Source organism: Biomphalaria glabrata, chromosome 10 (genome assembly GCF_947242115.1).
Source record: "Biomphalaria glabrata chromosome 10, xgBioGlab47.1, whole genome shotgun sequence".
Classification (NCBI taxonomy): Eukaryota; Metazoa; Mollusca; class Gastropoda; family Planorbidae; genus Biomphalaria; species Biomphalaria glabrata.
This window is the reverse complement of record NC_074720.1, coordinates 27129244-27148351: the sequence shown is the minus strand read 5'-3', so window position 1 is coordinate 27148351 and position 19108 is coordinate 27129244. Positions and strand designations below refer to the sequence as shown.

The following is a 19108-nucleotide window of genomic DNA, read 5'->3' as shown; positions in this document are numbered from 1 at the left end:
TAGCTCAGGCAACCCATTCCATGCTCTAATAGCACTAGGAAAGAAGGAGTGTTTGTACAAATTTGTCCTAGCATATGGGACGAGGAATGTGCCTTTATCTTTGTGTCTTTCAGAGTATTTTATTAAATTTTGTTTTTGTATTTGAAGATTATTGTTCAGTGTTTTATGTATGATTGCTACTTTACTCTTGAGCCTTCTGTCCTGAAGGCTTTCTAAATTTAGTGATTTTACTAAAGGTGTTACTCTAGTCAAATGTGAATATTCGTTTTTTATTAATCTCACTGCTCTATTTTGTGTCTGTTCCAGTTTTTTTAATGTTTTCTTGAGTTGAGGGGTCCCAAACGGAGGATGCATATTCTATTATTGGCCTAACCAAGGTTAAATAACATTTTAGTTTTATGTTCTTATTTGATTTATAGAAATTTCTTTTAATAAATCCTAATGCTTTGTTTGATTTTTTTGTAGTTTTATCAATATGTGGATTCCATGACAGTTTTTCATTTATTATAACACCTAGGTATTTTGCGTTTTTAGTCTGTGTTACTGGTTTGCCATGAATAAGATAAGTGGAATTAATTTGTTTTAGTTTTTTTGTTACTCTTAACAACTGACATTTTTCTGGGTGGAAAGACATGCTCCAATTTGATTCCCATTTCTGTAATTCATCTAATTCTCTTTGTAAAATATCTGTGTCTTGTGTTGTTTTTATTGTTCTATATATTATGCAATCGTCTGCAAATAATCTGACTTTGGTTCCTGAAGTAATGCAATTTGGTATATCATTTATGTAAATTAAATTAGTAGTGGACCCAAGACTGTTCCTTGAATTACACCTGAGTTTACTGTTATCGGTGTTGATTTAGAGTCATTTATTATTACAGTTTGTTCTCTCCCTATCAGAAAATCTTTAATCCAGTGATGCAGTGGACCATTAATGCTGAAATATTTTAATTTTTTAAGCAAACTATGGTGGTGAACTTTGTCAAAAGCCTTAGAAAAATCTAGTAAGATAGCATCTATTTGTTCACTATTATCTAAACCTTTTGAAAAATCATCAATTAGTCCTATTAGTTGTGTTTCACATGATCTATATTTCCTAAAGCCATGTTGGTATGGTGTGAGGACATTATGTTTGTCTAAGTGGTTTATGATGTTGCTACATATTATGTGTTCTAGGACTTTACATGTGATGCTGGTAAGTGATACTGGGTGGATGAATGATGAGGTAAACCTAACTGGGTGGATGAATGATAAAGTAAACCTAACTGGGTCGATGAATGTTGAAGTAAACCTAACTGGGTGGATGAATGATGAAGTAAACCTAACTGGGTGGATGAATGATGAAGTAAACCTAACTAGGTGGATGAATGATGAAGTAAACCTAACTGGGTCGATGAATGTTGAAGTAAACCTAACTGGGTGGATGAAGGATGAAGTAAACCTAACTGGGTGGATGAAGGATGAAGTAAACCTAACTGGGTGGATGAATGATGAAGTAAACCTAACTGGGTGGATGAATGATGAAGTAAACCTAACTGGGTGGATGAAAAATGAAATAAACCTAACTGGGTGGATGAATGTTGAAGTAAACCTAACTGGGTGGATGAATGTTGAAATAAACCTAACTGGGTGGATGAATGTTGAAGTAAACCTAACTGGGTCGATGAATGTTGAAGTAAACCTAACTGGGTGGATGAAGGATGAAGTAAGGGTCGATGAATGATGAAGTAAACCTAACTGGGTGGATGAATAAAGAAATAAACCTAACTGGGTGGATGAATGCTGAAGTAAACCTAACTGGGTGGATGAATGTTGAAGTAAACCAAACTGGGTCGATGAATGATGAAGTAAACCTAACTGGGTGGATGAATGTTGAAGTAAACTTAACTGGGTCGATGAATGTTGAAGTAAACCTAGCTGGGTGGATGAAGGATGAAGTAAGGGTCGTAGAATGATGACGTAAACCTAACTGGGTGGATGAATGGTGAAGTAAACCTAACTGGGTGGATGAATGATGAAGTAAACCTAACTGGGTGGATGAATGTTGAAGTAAACCAAACTGGGTCGATGAATGATGAAGTAAACCTAACTGGGTGGATGAATGTTGAAGTAAACTTAACTGGGTCGATGAATGTTGAAGTAAACCTAGCTGGGTGGATGAAGGATGAAGTAAGGGTCGTAGAATGATGACGTAAACCTAACTGGGTGGATGAATGGTGAAGTAAACCTAACTGGGTGGATGAATGATGAAGTAAACCTAACTGGGTGGATGAATGATGAAGTAAACCTAACTGGGTGGATGAATGATGAAGTAAACCTAACTGGGTGGATGAATGATGAAGTAAACCTAACTGGGTGGATGAATGTTGAAGTAAACCTAACTGGGTCAATGAATGTTTAAGTAAACCTAACTGGGTGGATGAATGATGAAGTAAACCTAACTGGGTGGATGAATGATGAAGTAAACCTAACTGGGTGGATGAAGGATGAAGTAAACATAATTGGGTGGATGAATGATGAAGTAAACCTATCTGGGTGGATGAATGATGAAGTAAACCTAACTGGGTGGATGAAGGATGAAGTAAACCTAACTGGGTGGATGAATGATGAAGTAAACCTATCTGGGTGGATGAATGATGAAGTAAACCTAACTGGGTGGATGAATGATGAAGTAAACCTAACTGGGTGGATGAATGATGAAGTAAACCTATCTGGGTGGATGAATGATGAAGTAAACCTAACTGGGTGGATGAAGGATGAAGTAAACATAATTGGGTGGATGAATGATGAAGTAAACCTATCTGGGTGGATGAATGATGAAGTAAACCTAACTGGGTGGATGAATGATGAAGTAAATATTACTGGGTGGATGAATGATGAAGTAAACCTAACTGGGTGGATGAATGATGAAGTAAACCTAACTGGGTGGATGAATGATGAAGTAAACCTAACTGGGTGGATGAATGATGAAGTAAACCTAACTGGGTCGATGAATGATGAAGTAAACCTAACTGGGTGGATGAAGGATGAAGTAAACCTAACTGGGACGATGAATGATGAAGTAAACCTAACTGGGTGGATGAATGATGAAGTAAACCTAACTGGGTGGATGAATGATGAAGTAAACCTAACTGGGTCGATGAATGATGAAGTAAACCTAACTGGGTGGATGAATGATGAAGTAAACCTAATTGGGTGGATGAATGATGAAGTAAACCTATCTGGGTGGATGAATGATGAAGTAAACCTAACTGGGTGGATGAATGATGAAGTAAATATTACTGGGTGGATGAATGATGAAGTAAACCTAACTGGGTGGATGAATGATGAAGTAAACCTAACTGGGTGGATGAATGATGAATTAAACCTAACTGAGTCGATGAATGATGAAGTAAACCTAACTGGGTGGATGAAGGATGAAGTAAACCTAACTGGGTTGATGAATGATGAAGTAAATCTAACTGGGTGGATGAATGATGAAGTAAACCTAACTGGGTGGATGAATGATGAAGTAAACCTAAATTACGAAATGCGTGCTTTTCCTCTTTTATATAATTTGTAGGTCTATCTATTTGTATTCCTTTTTTTTTCCAGAATTCTAGACTAGATCTATATAGCATACCATCTTTGACTTGTTTTCCTTACAAGCTGAACAGTGCTAGATCTATCTAAAAATACAGTTTAAATTTAAGAGCATATCACATATTGATCTAGATTTGGCACAGCCCTAGGCCTAACTGAAAATCAAATAAAAAACGGAATTTTCCGATTAGCCTATATATATATATATATATATATATATATATAGGCCTATATATATATTTAAAGAGAGAGAGAGAGAGAGATAGCCTATATATAATTTTTTATTTTAAATGTTACAAATGTGTTTCTTGACTGACTATCCGTAGGGTACCGTAACTAAGACAGGTTGTAGAGCTTATTTGGTACAATTTGTTCTAAGGCTGAGTGTACGTGTACTGGTGACAAGATAAGCGTTTCTCAAACTGCGGGGTGCCTCTCTTAGCGGGGCAAAACGTTCTCACTGGACCAAAAATATGAAAATTTAACCCGTTATTTGGCCGCAGTGGTTAAATAAAAAACAACAACAACAAACAAACAAACAAAAAACGAGTATTTATTCGCAATTTCCGACAATAAGTTTTGACAGACAACATAATGTAAAATGAGCATTTCTTGTTCCCTCCAGTTGATAGGCCTGATTTTAATTCTATAGTACTAAACATTTACTCATTTTTTTTTAAACCATGTATATCTAGACGAGAAGTCTTAGGCTATATAGATCTAGTCTAGAATTCTGGAAAAAAAGGAATACAAATGGATAGACCTACAAATTATATAAAAGAGGAAAAGCACGCATTTCGTAATTTAGGTTTACTTCATCATTCATCCACCCAGTTAGGTTTACTTCATCATTCATCGACCCAGTTAGGTTTACTTCATCATTCATCCACCCAGTTAGGTTTCTTCATCATTCATCCACCCAGTTAGGTTTACTTTATCCTTCATCGACCCAGTTAGGTTTACTTCATCATTCATCCACCCAGTTAGGTTTACTTCATCATTCATCCACCCAGTTAGGTTTACTTCATCATTCATCCACCCAGTTAGGTTTACTTCATCATTCATCCACCCAGTTAGGTTTACTTCATCATTCATCGACCCAGTTAGGTTTACTTCAACATTCATCAACCCAGTTAGGTTTACTTCAACATTCATCAACCCAGTTAGGTTTACTTCAACATTCATCAACCCAGTTAGGTTTACTTCAACATTCATCGACCCAGTTAGGTTTACTTCAACATTCATCAACCCAGTTAGGTTTACTTCATCATTCATCCACCCAGTTAGGTTTACTTCATCATTCATCAACCCAGTTAGGTTTACTTCAACATTCATCGACCCAGTTAGGTTTACTTCATCATTCATCGACCCAGTTAGGTTTACTTCAACATTCATCGACCCAGTTAGGTTTACTTCATCATTCATCCACCCAGTTAGGTTTACTTCATCATTCATCAACCCAGTTAGGTTTACTTCAACATTCATCCACCCAGTTAGGTTTACTTCATCATTCATCAACCCAGTTAGGTTTACTTCAACATTCATCGACCCAGTTAGGTTTACTTCATCATTCATCGACCCAGTTAGGTTTACTTCATCCTTCATCCACCGAGTTAGGTTTACTTCATCATTTATCCACCCAGTTAGGTTTACTTCATCATTCATCCACCTAGTTAGGTTTACTTCATCATTCATCCACCCAGTTAGGTTTACTTCAACATTCATCGACCCAGTTAGGTTTACTTCAACATTCATCCACCCAGTTAGGTTTACTTCAACATTCATCCACCCAGTTAGGTTTACTTCAACATTCATCCACCCAGTTAGGTTTATTTCATTTTTCATCCACCCAGTTAGGTTTACTTCATCATTCATCCACCCAGTTAGGTTTACTTCATCATTCATCCACCCAGTTAGGTTTACTTCATCATTCATCCACCCAGTTAGGTTTACTTCATCCTTCATCCACCCAGTTAGGTTTACTTCATCCTTCATCCACCCAGTTAGGTTTACTTCAACATTCATCGACCCAGTTAGGTTTACTTCATCATTCATCCACCTAGTTAGGTTTACTTCATCATTCATCCACCCAGTTAGGTTTACTTCATCATTCATCCACCCAGTTAGGTTTACTTCAACATTCATCGACCCAGTTAGGTTTACTTCATCATTCATCCACCCAGTTAGGTTTACTTCATCATTCATCGACCCAGTTAGGTTTACTTCATCCTTCATCCACCCAGTTAGGTTTACTTCATCATTCATCGACCCAGTTAGGTTTACTTCATCATTCATCCACCCAGTTAGGTTTACTTCATCATTCATCCACCCAGTTAGGTTTACTTCATCCTTCATCCACCCAGTTATGTTTACTTCATCATTCATCCACCCAGTTAGGTTTACTTCATCATTCATCCACCCAGTTAGGTTTACTTCATCATTCATCGACCCAGTTAGGTTTACTTCATCATTCATCCACCCAGTTAGGTTTACTTCATCATTCATCCACCCAGTTAGGTTTACTTCATCATTCATCCACCCAGTTAGGTTTACTTCATCATTCATCCACCCAGTTAGGTTTACTTCATCATTTATCGATCCAAAGACAATTCATATAAATGACATTTAGGGTTTTGAGGGGAGGGGTACACGCTCAACATTCGAGATGACCAAGATGATAAAAAGGGAGAAGGGGCATTGACTGACGGAAAATATACGTACTGGCTCGTCAAAATTAAGCGAAGCCTTAAAACTCTCTCTCTCTCTCTCTCTCTCTCTCTATATATATATATATATATATATATATATATATATATATATATATATATATATATAGAGAGAGAGAGAGAGAGAGATGTCTATTAAATTGGCTTTATTTTAACTCCTTCTACAAGTTCAATATAAATCTAATGCAAACTACGGTCACCAAATTCTATGAGCGTATAGCCAAGGGGAGATTTTGAGTTTTAAACCCTCTCCAGAGGGTCTTTGAGTTAAAACCACTCTAGAGGGTTTGGTGTTTAAAAAGACCCACTTAAATATAAAAATAAAGCAAAACTAAAGCAAAGTAGTCACCAAATTGTATGAGCATAGCCAACGGGAGTAATAGAGTTTAAAAACCCCTTCCAGAGAGTTTTGAGTTTAAACCCCTCCAGAGGGTTTCATGTTAAAGGGTTAAAAACCCTCTTCAATGTAAAAGTAAAGCAAACTGCTGTCACCTATTGTACGAGAGTAGCTCATGCGACGCTCTGTCACAACCTTACTAAGGGGTCGACTCCCAGTTCGGCATAGGATTTCCTTGATTGAGACCCGATCTCTATAAATGTCTCCTAAAATCCGTCTCAGCCATCTTTGTTGAGCCACATTTAGTCTTTTTCAAATTTGGCTGATGACTACTCATTGCACTTATTAATGGAGCCCAGCCATTATAAAATAATTTCAATAATATTACAAACATATTACAGGCATGAGTAGGCGCTTCTGGAAAAAACATGGGGATCCCTCGCATGCTGCTCTATTTTTTTGTTCAAGTTTCCAAAATAATTTCTTATGTACGAATATCGTTTATATTTTCAAAGGATAATGGAGTAATTCAAATTTATATAAAATATTTAAGTAATTTTTTTATTGAAATTATTTTATAATTAACCTTGAAATAATGATTTGGCACACATTGCACAATAGGTAGCAGCGGCTCTGACTGTTATATTATCACAATACACTAACAATACTGATGTTTAAAAGTTATATTCCATTTTTATTAACGTGAAACAAGGAGAGAACAACCAGCAGAGACTAATACACAGTGAATAGGCCTACACACTACTGACACCGTGAACATACTGAACAATAGAACAAGGGAGACTACAAGAAAACAAACAAACACACATACAACAGACATAAACATAAATACACATATAAATGTAACATAGACATTGATCTAGCTATAGATCTAGACCTAGTTTTAGATCTAAATCTAGATTCAAGATCTAAGCCTAAGCCTAGAAATAGATCCAAGTCTATAAATCTAACCCTAATAAGTCTAGAGTCTAGATCTACTATATCTAGACTAGAACTCGTATTATAAATATAGATCTATGTAGATCTGGCCTCTATTTATTATAATTTAGATAGTTGTTAAGAAGGCCTACGTGTATAGCCTAATGAGGGTGTGTGAAAACTGCGCGGTATAAAAAAGTTATTGTTTTTTTTTTAAACTTACAATTGAAACGAAGTTCATATTAAAACTCTTTTTAAAAACAACATTTGAATCAGTATTCTATTCCATGAATTAGTTAATAAATGGAAAATCTATTTTATAATGATCCATTGATACTTTTTCAATCGTGACCTTAGATGCATTTTTTTTTTTTGAACCAGTGCGCGAATCTATGAATGAAGCTTGATTTAGACATATTAATGAAGAAGCTTGTGAACTTTTTAATTAGACTTACTTCCCCTGAAGTTTTACATTGAAAAGTGGTGTATTTTTTTATTTTATTTTTAAATCTGCTTGCATATATAATTTTAAAAGTTAGATGGTTCACTTTCGGAAAAATAAGTAACCGTCGTTGCATCAGAACTTTGAATGATCTAAAATATCATGATGTCCGATTTTCATTTTTTCTTCTAGTTTCTGAGATTTAAACGGGACGGACGAACGGACAGACAGGCCACACAAAACTAATAGCGTCTTTTCCCCTTTCGGGGGCCGCTTAAAATGAGAAATAAGTAGGCCTATTACTAAACTAGAATTAGATCTATAAATCGTTTTAGGGCCGACATTTCTTTTAAAATAATAATTAAAAAAAAACTACTAGTGTAAGGGTTAGGGTTAGTATTAAGTTTAGTGTAAGAGTAGGTTTTAGGGTTAGGTTGAGTAATTAGGTTTAGGACACCTTCTTGAAATCTTACGAATGTCACCCCCCCCCCGGTCCCATTACATATACCACCTTTCATCTTCCGGTGTACATTGTCCCATCGTCTAGCACAGTTCTTGGGGGGGGGGGGGGAACTATGCAAATGAAATCTCCCAGGATGTTGACGCATGGCCCAGCGGTCATTTAATCTAATCTTATCTTTGATATCTAGTGTCTCGGTGTCTCGGTCGCTCATAATGTTGGTGTGTTATGAGTTAAGATGTTCCTTCAAAGTTGAAGATAACTTACTCACTAGTCCAAACATTGAGCGGGATGACAGGGAATGGGAGCGGGCAGGTTTGAACCCCGGACCATCGATAAGTCAGAGTTCAAGTCCAGTCGCGCATATCGCATATTTGCAATTAAATTTATATAAACTTTAAGTGGAATATTGTACGCAACCTTAAAAGATTCGTCACAACAACAAATGAACTGTATGAGACATCTAATAACTTCAAACGGGATATATATTGTATGCAAGCTTAAAACAATCGTCACATTAAAAATAAATAAAGACGGGAATGAGCATTAGTTAGATCTATACTGACTATACGGTAATTATTACCATATTCATTATAATACTTCTATTTATAATGACTTATTGAATAAGTTAGTACTTAGACTTAGATCTATTATAGTTTATTAATAGATTTACTTTTCAATGCCCAGACCATAGACATAAATAAATATAGACTGGAAGTAGGAAGTTATTTTTATTTGGGGGAAGTCAAATATGTTTGATGTACTATATCTATGTGAAAAAAAAAATGGCGGCTATAAATTCTAGGACTAACATTTCAGCCAATATATAATTATGATCTTTAGTTTTGAAAAGTACAAAACTGCCATATTCCCAATATTTTGCCTTTGTTTCATAATCATAGACATAGGCAAATATATAGAGGTTTGTGATGTGGATCTATGTTTGTTGACATGGCTTCTTTATTAATGTATGGCGGTCGTCTTATCGATTCAAATTGTTAGAATTAGTTTTTAGTCAAAAAAGTCAGAGAAAATTAGCAGAACGTGCTCTAATGTTTGTAGTACGATAGGCCAAGGATAAATTCTAAAAGTTTAAAAAAAAAATTTAATATTATACACATTAACTTTCAGTTTCATTTAGTCAGAATAATTCAGTATCACTGACTGACTGTGACTGTCACTAATTTAATATTGATAGATCTAAATCTAATAAATATGACTAATATTTGTAATAACTAGGTCTAATACTTATCATACTTTTTACTACTGACTATTAAACTAGTCAGTCTAACATCTATGCATGCAGGCTACAGACTAGATCTAGTAGGCCTATAAGTATAGATTATAGATCTAGTGACAATCTAGTCCTAGACTATTTATATAGCCTACTAACTATAGACTAGACTATACAGATTACAATTATAGTATAGTATAGTAGTATAGTACTAGTAGTAAGTAGTAGTATTTTTTTACTATAGTATTTATATAGACTAGATCTAAATCTAGTATTTAAAACTATTTATAATTATTTTAATTATATAAATTTAATAGTAAAAAAACATGGCATATATAAAATCTAGAATTCTACGGGTATATAGGTTATGGCTGAAAAAAGACAAACTATAAATACTTTTAATTTTACACTGCTCATAACTGCTGTATAACTCATACAAACTTATCTTTTCCCAAATGTTTCCCATAATAATTTTTACTTTATCGTCCAGTCTATATATATGGGAAAGGACCAATGGCGAACGCTTTTGTGCCAGTTTTTAGTTTAGAATTTATAACTCCGCAATGGCTAAACTTATTTAAAAAATGAAAACATCTGCGGAATCCTCAGCTATTGGGCGATAAAACTAAATTTGACTCTTTGTTCCAAATCAGCTATTAAATTTATTATTCAAGTCAACTTACGGTAGGGGTCGGACCTAATCAGCGAACGCAATTTTCGCGGGAGTCATAATGAGCGAAAGGCCGTAAAAAATAGCGAAATAGCATGTTAAAATATAGGAAATTATGCTTCAATTAATTCTATCATTTAACTTCTTCCATGAAGCATTATAACTATTGTCCTCCTTGTTGCATTAGGCCTAATTTTTTTTTCACTTTTCTTGTGCTCCACATCTCCTTTCTCTGCTTGGAACTGATGTCTATATATAGCCTACGAAACTTGCGATCAAATATTTTTAAAAGAAAGAACTACAAAATTCTATCTCGCCTCCTCCCTATAGGCTAGTCCACGTCGTTTTACTCTCCATTTCATAAACTCTCGTTACTGCGACTATTTTTTTTAAGAACACATGTTCAGTGCACTTAATCACCAACAACTCGATCTCCACCCCCCCCCCCACACACACACACATATACACACACGCGCGCTGATTGACCCAAAGGCAGATCCCGAATGCGATGAGTGATATATGGGAGGCAGATCTACAACAGCTTGGGTTTCGGGCATGGAGACGAAAGGCTCAGGAGAGATCTTGTAACTTTATACATGTATATTATATGATAATTCTTATATTTATTACTAAATATATAGTTCGCATTTTTTCCGCTCCCGAGATCGAATATTTTCTCCTGGAAAACTCTTAGAAATCTCCTGAAATCCTAATCTCAGAATGGTGGGGGAACCCTGTGAAAATGAATTCTGATCTTTTAAACATTTATACACATATTAATATCATTAATTAGTAACAAGAGGTTAACCAGCCAGTTAAAAAAAGGAGGACGGCAAAACAGAGGTCACCCCCACCCCCGTATAAGCTGTATAGGCCTAAGCGCTGTTAAGATCAATTGAAGCGTCATTTCACCCTCACTGCCACAGAGGAAAGTAACTGCCAGCATATGACATCTGAGAGACTGTTGGAGAGCTGCGAGTCAAACATTTTAGACGGAAAGAAAATGCGGGAAAATATGCTGGTCGCAACTGGGCGTAGTCATGTGAAACATGTACTGCCACTCATCCTTAATCTTCGAAATCGAAGACATTGGGTTAAGGTTAAAAATATGCCTATTATTTTAATATTTCAGTTAACAAACAATAACAATAGATAAGACAAAAAGAAAAACAGCTTAAATCAGTCATTAAGTTATAATTAAATGGCTTTTAAAACTTATTATAGGGGCTTTCGCTGAATAGGTTTTCAGTTAAAAAGGTCATTTTACGCGAACACCCCATAATATATTTTTTTCAACGGAATAAATAGCCTTAGCTATTATAGTTAACTATTTCCTCACCTATTTACAAGTACAATATGCAAATCTTTTTCGGCCAATGTCCATTGGTGCTTTAAAATCGCCTTAAGTTCGGACCTATTCTCGTTTATCCGGAAACGTTTTGAGAATGAAATTTCCATACATGTCAACTTTGACCTTCAGCAATGCTTTATTTTATGAGGGAAAACGAAAGTGAATATGTGGGAAATGTAGAAAAATGGAGTCTTTTGTAATACCATTTTATTAGTTCTGCAGTTACTTTTGAAATAAATAAGAATGGATAAAAATTACGGGGAGGTGTTCGCTTTATATGCCATTTCGCTGATGGGCCTTTCCTATATATGGGAAAGGACCAATGGCGAACGCTTTTGTGCCAGTTTTTAGTTTAGAATTTATAACTCCGCAATGGTTAAACTTATTAAAAAGATGAAAACATCTGCGGACTCCTCAGCTATTGGGCTATAAAACTAAATTTGAATCTTTTTTCCATATCAGCTATTAAATTTATAATTCAAGTCAACTTGCGGTAGGGGTCGGACCTAATCAGCGAACGCAATTTTCGCGGGAGTCATAATGAGCGAAAGGCCGTAAAAAATAGCGAAATAGCATGTTAAAATATAGGAAATTATGCTTGAATTAGTTCTATCATCTAACTTCTTCCATGAAGCATTATAGCCTAACTATTGTCCTCCTTTTGACATTAGGCCTAAATTTGTTTTCACTTTTCTCGTGCTCCACATCTCCTATCTCTGCTTGGAACTGATGTCTATATAGCCTACGAAACTTGAGATCAAATATTTTTCTTTTAGAGAAAGAAAGAAACTACAAAATTCTATTTCGCCTCCTCCCTATAGGCTAGTCCACGTCATTTTACTCTCCATTTCATAAACTCTCGTTACTGTGACTATTTTTTTAAGAACACATGTTCAGTGCACTTAATTTAATCAACATCAACTCGACCTCCCCCCCCCCCCCCCCGACACACACGCGCGCTGATTGACCCAAAGGCAGATCCCGAATGCGATGGATTGATGATGTATGGGAGGTAGATCTACAACAACTTGGGTTTCGGGCATGGAGACAAAAGGCTCAGGAGAGATCTTGTAATTTTATTCATGTATATTATATGGTAATTCTTATATTTATTACTAAATATAAAGTTAGCGTTTTTTCCGCTCCTAAAATCGAATATTTTCTCCTGGAAAACTCTTGGAAATCTCCTGAAATTCTAATCTCAGAATGGTGGGGGAACCCAGTGAAAATGAATTCTTATCTTCTTTTAAACATCTATACACATATTAATATCATCAATTAGTAACAAGAGGTTAACCAGCCAGTTAAAAAAAAGGAGGACGGTAAAAACAGAGGTCCCCCCCTCCCGTATAAATCGTATAGGCCTAAGCGCTGTTAAGATCAAATGATGCGTCGTTTCACCCTCACTGGCATAGAGGAAAGTAACTGTCAGTATATGACTGTTGGAGAGAGATGTGTGAGTCAAACATTTTAGACGGAAAGAAAATGCGGGAAAATATGCTGGTCGCAACTGGGCGTAGACATGTGAAACATGTAGGCTACTGCACTAATCCTTAATCTTCGAAATCGAAGACATTGGGTTAAGGTTAAAAATAGGCCTATTATTTTAATATTTCAGTTTACAAACAATAACGATAGATAAGACAAAAAGAAAAACAGAATAAATCAGTAACTAAATTATTATTAATGGCTTTTTAAGCTTATAATAGGGGTTTCGCTGAATAGGTTTTCAGTTAAAAGGTCATTTTGAGCGAACACCCCATGATATTTTTTTTTCAACGGAATGAATAGCCTTAGTTATTCTAGCTAACTATTTCTTCATCTATTTAGAAGCATAATAGGCGATTTATTTTCGGCCGATGTCCAGTGGTGCTTTAAAATCGCCTTAAGTTCGGACCTATTCTCGTTTATCCGGAAACGTTTTGAGAATGAAATTTCCATGCATGTCAACTTTGACCTTCAGCTATGCTTTATTTTATGAGGGAAAACGAAAGTGAATATGTGGGAAATGTAGAAAAATGGAGTCTTTGCAATACCATTTTATTAGTTCTGCAGTTACTTTTGAAATAAATAAGAATGGATAAAAATTACGGGGAGGTGTTCGCTTTATATGCCATTTCGCTGATGGGCCTTTCCTATATATGTCTATGGCCCAGACCTAATAATAAAATTGCGAATGATGTCTATAATGACTGATTATTATTATTTTTAAATAATAATAGGCCTATTAAATCTAGGTCTAGACTCTACTTAAATCTAGTCTAAAATAATGACTGTCTAAGACAGAAGAAGTTCACATAGAGGTGTTTTTAATAAAACGGCATGTCGGCTAAAAGTATTGTTACGAATCTCACTATCCAGGCTCTCTGCAAACTGCACCATACACCACCAACTTAAAGAACTTGACAAGTCAGGGCTCCAAAATAACGTAAAGGTTTAATGTCCATAAATAACAGCCAATACTGTACAATTAGCAGCACGTAGAATAGTAGGGTAACGTGGGGCAAAAAGCCCTTCGGGGTAAAAGGCCTTTCTTAATTTTTGTGCGAATGGCTTATTGGATGATTCAAATTAAGACTTCCTGAGATAGCTTACTTCCGTTCTTTTAATGCACATTGAGCTTGATGTAGTAGCATTTCAATTTATCGTCACAGATCACTTTGAATTTTTCTACCCATCTCACTATAAGGTAAGGGCTCATTTTATTTGTCTGTATTTTTATTATGTGTTATTTTATCCTTAATTGTAAATATTCTTTGCAAAGGATTTTCAATTGAAATCCTTATAGATGTTGCTATACTCTAAAAGCGACATGCCATGGTGAAAGTTAATATATTGATCGTTCCAACATCACCTATGTTGGGGTAAAATGCCCATTAGAGTTGGGGGCAGGAAGCCTTTATTGAAATCTGGTCATAAAAGATCTAGATGTATAAAATCTAGAAATCATTGTCGCTAGATTTAAGATTATTCTAGATTTATATTTAACTAGATCTATAATTATAATCTACAAAATTCTAGACTGGCATCTAAGAATAAATTATATAAATACAAGTTCAATAGATCTAAAATGTAAATAAGAAAAATATATCTAAATCTAGATCTATTTTAAATAAATCTAATAAAATATTATATCTAGTCTAGATTCTAGATCTAGTAGATCTATTTCTATATGTCTATATCATTATATTATTATATATATCTATAATAATAGATTTTTATTCTGTACGCAATAGTGATTTGGGGTATTCTAGTCAATCCAGATGAGACAGCAATTAGTATGCGTATTTGTGATACTTAGATTAGAAAGTAATAGTAAGATCTAGTAGGGCTGTAGATCTAGTCTATAAATTATATTATTATACCATATTAGTAAGTTTAACTATAGATTTATATTTTCTGTTTGTAAAATGTTTCAGATGTTCCTTCAGAGTTGAAGATTATTACTTATTAGTCCAAACCTCCCGCAGGACGACAGGGGATGGGAGCGGGCAGGGTTTAAACCCTGGACCACTGACAAATCTGAACGACAGTCCAGCGCGCAAACCGCACGACCAAAATATCTAGTCTAGATCTAGTGGATCTATTTCTATATGTCTGTATCATTATATAAATCTATAATAATAGATTTTTATTCTGTACGCGATAGTGATTTGGGGTATTATAGTCAATCCAGATGAGACAGCAATTAGTATGCGTATTTGTGATACTTAGATTAGAAAGTAATAGTAAGATCCAGTAGGGCTGTAGATCTAGTCTATAAATACCATATTAGTAAGTTTAACTATAGATTTATATTTTCTGTTTGTAAAATGTTTCAGATGTTCCTTCAGAGTTGAAGATTATTACTTCCTAGTCCAAACCTCCCGCAGGACGACAGGGGATGGGAGCGGGCAGGGTTTAAACCCTGGACCACTGACAAATCTGAACGACAGTCCAGCGCGCAAACTGCACGACCAAGTAGCCATCCATTTTCTAGATCGTTATTATTTATTCTACTTTTGCCTGCTATGTTTGGAATTATATATATTTATCTTTTGAGATCCATAAGCTTTTAAAGTTTAAAATGTGCACAATTTAATTTAAAAAAAAAAATTTTTATATTTTTTTTTCATTTCAGAAAATGTTAAGAAATTACCAGAGAAAAACACAAGGCTCGTATGGTCAACATTCTTGACAGGAGATTTAAAAGCTATCGCTGATGGGATGCCACTTAACAATGTCTCCGAAAAAATTACATTTATAATTATTAAATATTTCACTTATACTTTTTAAATTTGTTTGTCAAAATTTATTATTTATGTTTGTGTATACCAAATATCGCAAGCTAAAATTATTTAAAAACAAATTCATGTGTTTATATAATTACATACTGGTACACTAATACATACAACTAAGAGCTGAAAAACATAAAAATAATTTTTAAAGTTTTTAGTTTTCATTAATTTTGCTTCTGCATTTTAATCAATTTTCTTTTTTACCTTGTTTACAAACTAAAATTGAAAACAAAATTACCAGCCTAAATTTATACACAAAAACAAACATCTACGAAGAAAAGAAAATCCTTATTTGCTTGAACATAATTAATAATCAATTATCATTATTATTCTTGTGTGCAAGGATAAAAAAAAAATTATTTGAAAACAAAATTACACATACAAATATATATACACAATAATATATACACCTAAGAGATTTAAAAAGCAATTAAATTCTTTATTTACCACAATTTTTGCTTTGGGGGTAAGTGGCCCTTGGAAGGGCTTTTTGCCCCAAGTGTGGGGTAAAATGTCCCTTAAAATTTTTTTTTAATTTCATGCAATAATTTTTAGATGCATTGAAATAAATTTATTTTAAAAACTAATTTGTAAATTAGACATGTAACACTAAATGAAAACCAAATTTAAGATAAAATTATATTAATAAGCTAGCTTGTATAGGCCATAGAAGCTTAGGGGGGGGGCTTTTTGCCCCACGTTACCCTACAAATAGCTCTGCGATAACAAATATCTCTCCGATAACACCGTTCCGCCGTATCAAGTCTTGCACTGGCCTCTCCGTCTCGTTCCGGGCTTGCACTGGGTTCAACAGTTCGGTACTGACTTCACACACTTGGGCTCGTTGTGTCGGACTCGATCAAGACGCCGTTCGTCTCAACTGTACTTGACAGTACTCCGCACTGAACCGTCGTAATGCTCCGTACAGGACCACACCGTTGAACTGTGCTGTAGTCGACCATGTTCTGAACTCCTGTCGTGAACCCGCTTTCTGAACCGTCTTGACTGCGTCGCCTCTGCTCTTATATAGGATCCCTACTGGCCTTTTCGAACCGGACAGAACGCCGCTCGACGTTTCTAGGTGGTCAGATGACTACATCTCTCGTGACGCTCCTGAGCTCTTGTTCACGACGGCGATCTTTCCCGAACTGTCCTGTTGACACTCGACTCGGCTGACCGTCGTAGCTCGTCACGGTTGACCGCTCCTCTAGCGCTGGCCTGGGGCGATTTGCGTCGGCTGACTACACACACACCACTACCCCTCTCTGTGCCACCACCAAGTTTATAACAGTATATTTGTATTTCTTTTTTTTTTTTTTTTGTAAAAATAAAAAAGAGGCTCCGGTACTCAGTGATAGATTGCCTAACATTCAACTAATAATAAATTAACAATTAACGTTGAATTACAAGAAAAGTAATCATTTTTCCCGACATTGAAAAAAGGTGCCAATACCCCGTACCGGTGCGTACCGTCACAAAAATATATGTATATCTCAATCTTCTTTCATTTAATTTTTTTGCGGGGTTATTGCTACTTAATACATTGCAGACCTGCCTACCGTTACGCAAAATGCGTATTCGTTACGCAAAATCTCCCAAAAATTGCAAATATGCATTTAACCCGTCGCGTTACGCATTTTGTATCCTTTTTTTTCCCCCTCTCTTGACAAGCTTACGAGCGGTCACGGAGGTCACGCTAAGCCGTCCTGTTGGGGGGGGGGGACATAAAAGGTGGGGGAACACATTGTGTCCAGATCTATACGTTGATTTGTTCTTAAAAGCAATTAGATTTAGTCAAGAAATGAAGAACGCGAGAGTGAGGGAGTGGATGGTTGGTACCGTCAGTTAGCTGATAGGCCTACTCCAACGTGACTTTTTATTTTGTAACTTCATTAGTAGAAATTAATTATGTTGAATCCCTGATTCCCGTATTCATTTGTATAGAAAAAAATATCGAAGTGCTATCGATTCAAAACACATTGAGTGACAGTGTAGATATCTAATCTAGATCTGGATTCTAGATCTAGAATCTAGATAAATTGTAATACAGGAATAGATCTAGCTAGTTATGTCATGATTCTCTACATTACTCTAGAATCTAGATCCAATTTAGTTGTATGATTTAGATTGACTAGATCGATCTAGATCGATAACATCTACTACCATCTAGTCTAGATCTAGACTAGATTCTTAGTCTTAGTATAGAATAGATACAGGATGAAGGTAGGCCTACGAAAGTTTGGAGTAGACCTACGTTTGTAGCGGATCCACGGCATCAGTAACACTCTTGAGTCCTTGGGCCCAGATCTAGAGTAGATTATATTCATTATATAGACATAGATCCAGATCTAGTCTAGATATCATCTCTATTGTCGTATTGTTCTAGATTTAGATTGTAGATCTAATAGTGGATCGCGTAAGTGTTAGTAAGTGTTACGCATTCTGGTGCCAAAATACGCAATTTGACCATCAGCGTTACGCATTTGGACTTTTTTTGGTATAGGCAGGTCTGACATTGATACTGGATCGATTTAAATAGGGCCTAAGTATACAAGCAGGATTTCGAGCATTGGATTAATTTATTTTTTAAGTACAAAGTTTTATGGAAGAGGCAATATATTAGTTGTTTGAAGTTTGTAACTTCTTAAATTCAGGCTAAAAATATCGAAGCCTACATTTTTAGACTCATTTCTAAACAATTAAAAGAGATGGACTGACTCATAGTGTAGCTTGTGTACATCTGCAAAAGCAGAAACTCAGTTAGACTTTCAAAACTATTAAAATTAAAAACTTAGTGATTATTTTTACTGTATAATTCTATTATTATTCCTTTTTAGAATTAGGATATAAAAAAAATTTGCCATATGACTTTATCTAACAAAAAAAAAAATTAACTTACGTCTATTTATGCGGTTATTTATAGTTACCTAGTAATATAAAATATATTGAACTAACACGTACATTCATCATAATGCAGCCATGCGATTTTTCGTTTATAAACATAGCATTATTTAGGATCAATATATTTTTACAAAGGCTATTCAGGTAAATCAGGTATACCCATTAGGAGAAAAACGACCCCTTTACTCAAGA

General features: G+C 35.2%; 2 protein-coding genes and 1 long non-coding RNA gene across 3 annotated transcripts; 2 read left to right on the top strand and 1 right to left on the bottom strand.

The window, feature by feature from the left end:
• Positions 1-2419: 2419 nt before the first annotated feature.
• LOC129928524 (uncharacterized PPE family protein PPE21-like) lies at positions 2420-3562 on the top strand. Its single transcript, XM_056043148.1, has one exon. It carries the CDS (start codon positions 2420-2422, stop codon positions 3560-3562), a length of 1143 nt encoding a protein of 380 aa, XP_055899123.1.
• A 914-nt stretch (positions 3563-4476) lies between these two features.
• On the bottom strand, positions 4477-6147 carry LOC129928523 (uncharacterized PPE family protein PPE21-like). Its single transcript, XM_056043147.1, has one exon. The coding sequence runs from the start codon at positions 6145-6147 to the stop codon at positions 4477-4479; it is 1671 nt and encodes a 556-aa protein (XP_055899122.1).
• Positions 6148-14230: 8083 nt separating this feature from the next.
• On the top strand, positions 14231-16014 carry LOC129928504 (uncharacterized). The gene is made up of 2 exons (XR_008780010.1): positions 14231-14427; positions 15859-16014. It is a non-coding gene; the product is annotated as an uncharacterized LOC129928504 (long non-coding RNA).
• The last annotated feature ends 3094 nt before the right edge of the window (positions 16015-19108 follow it).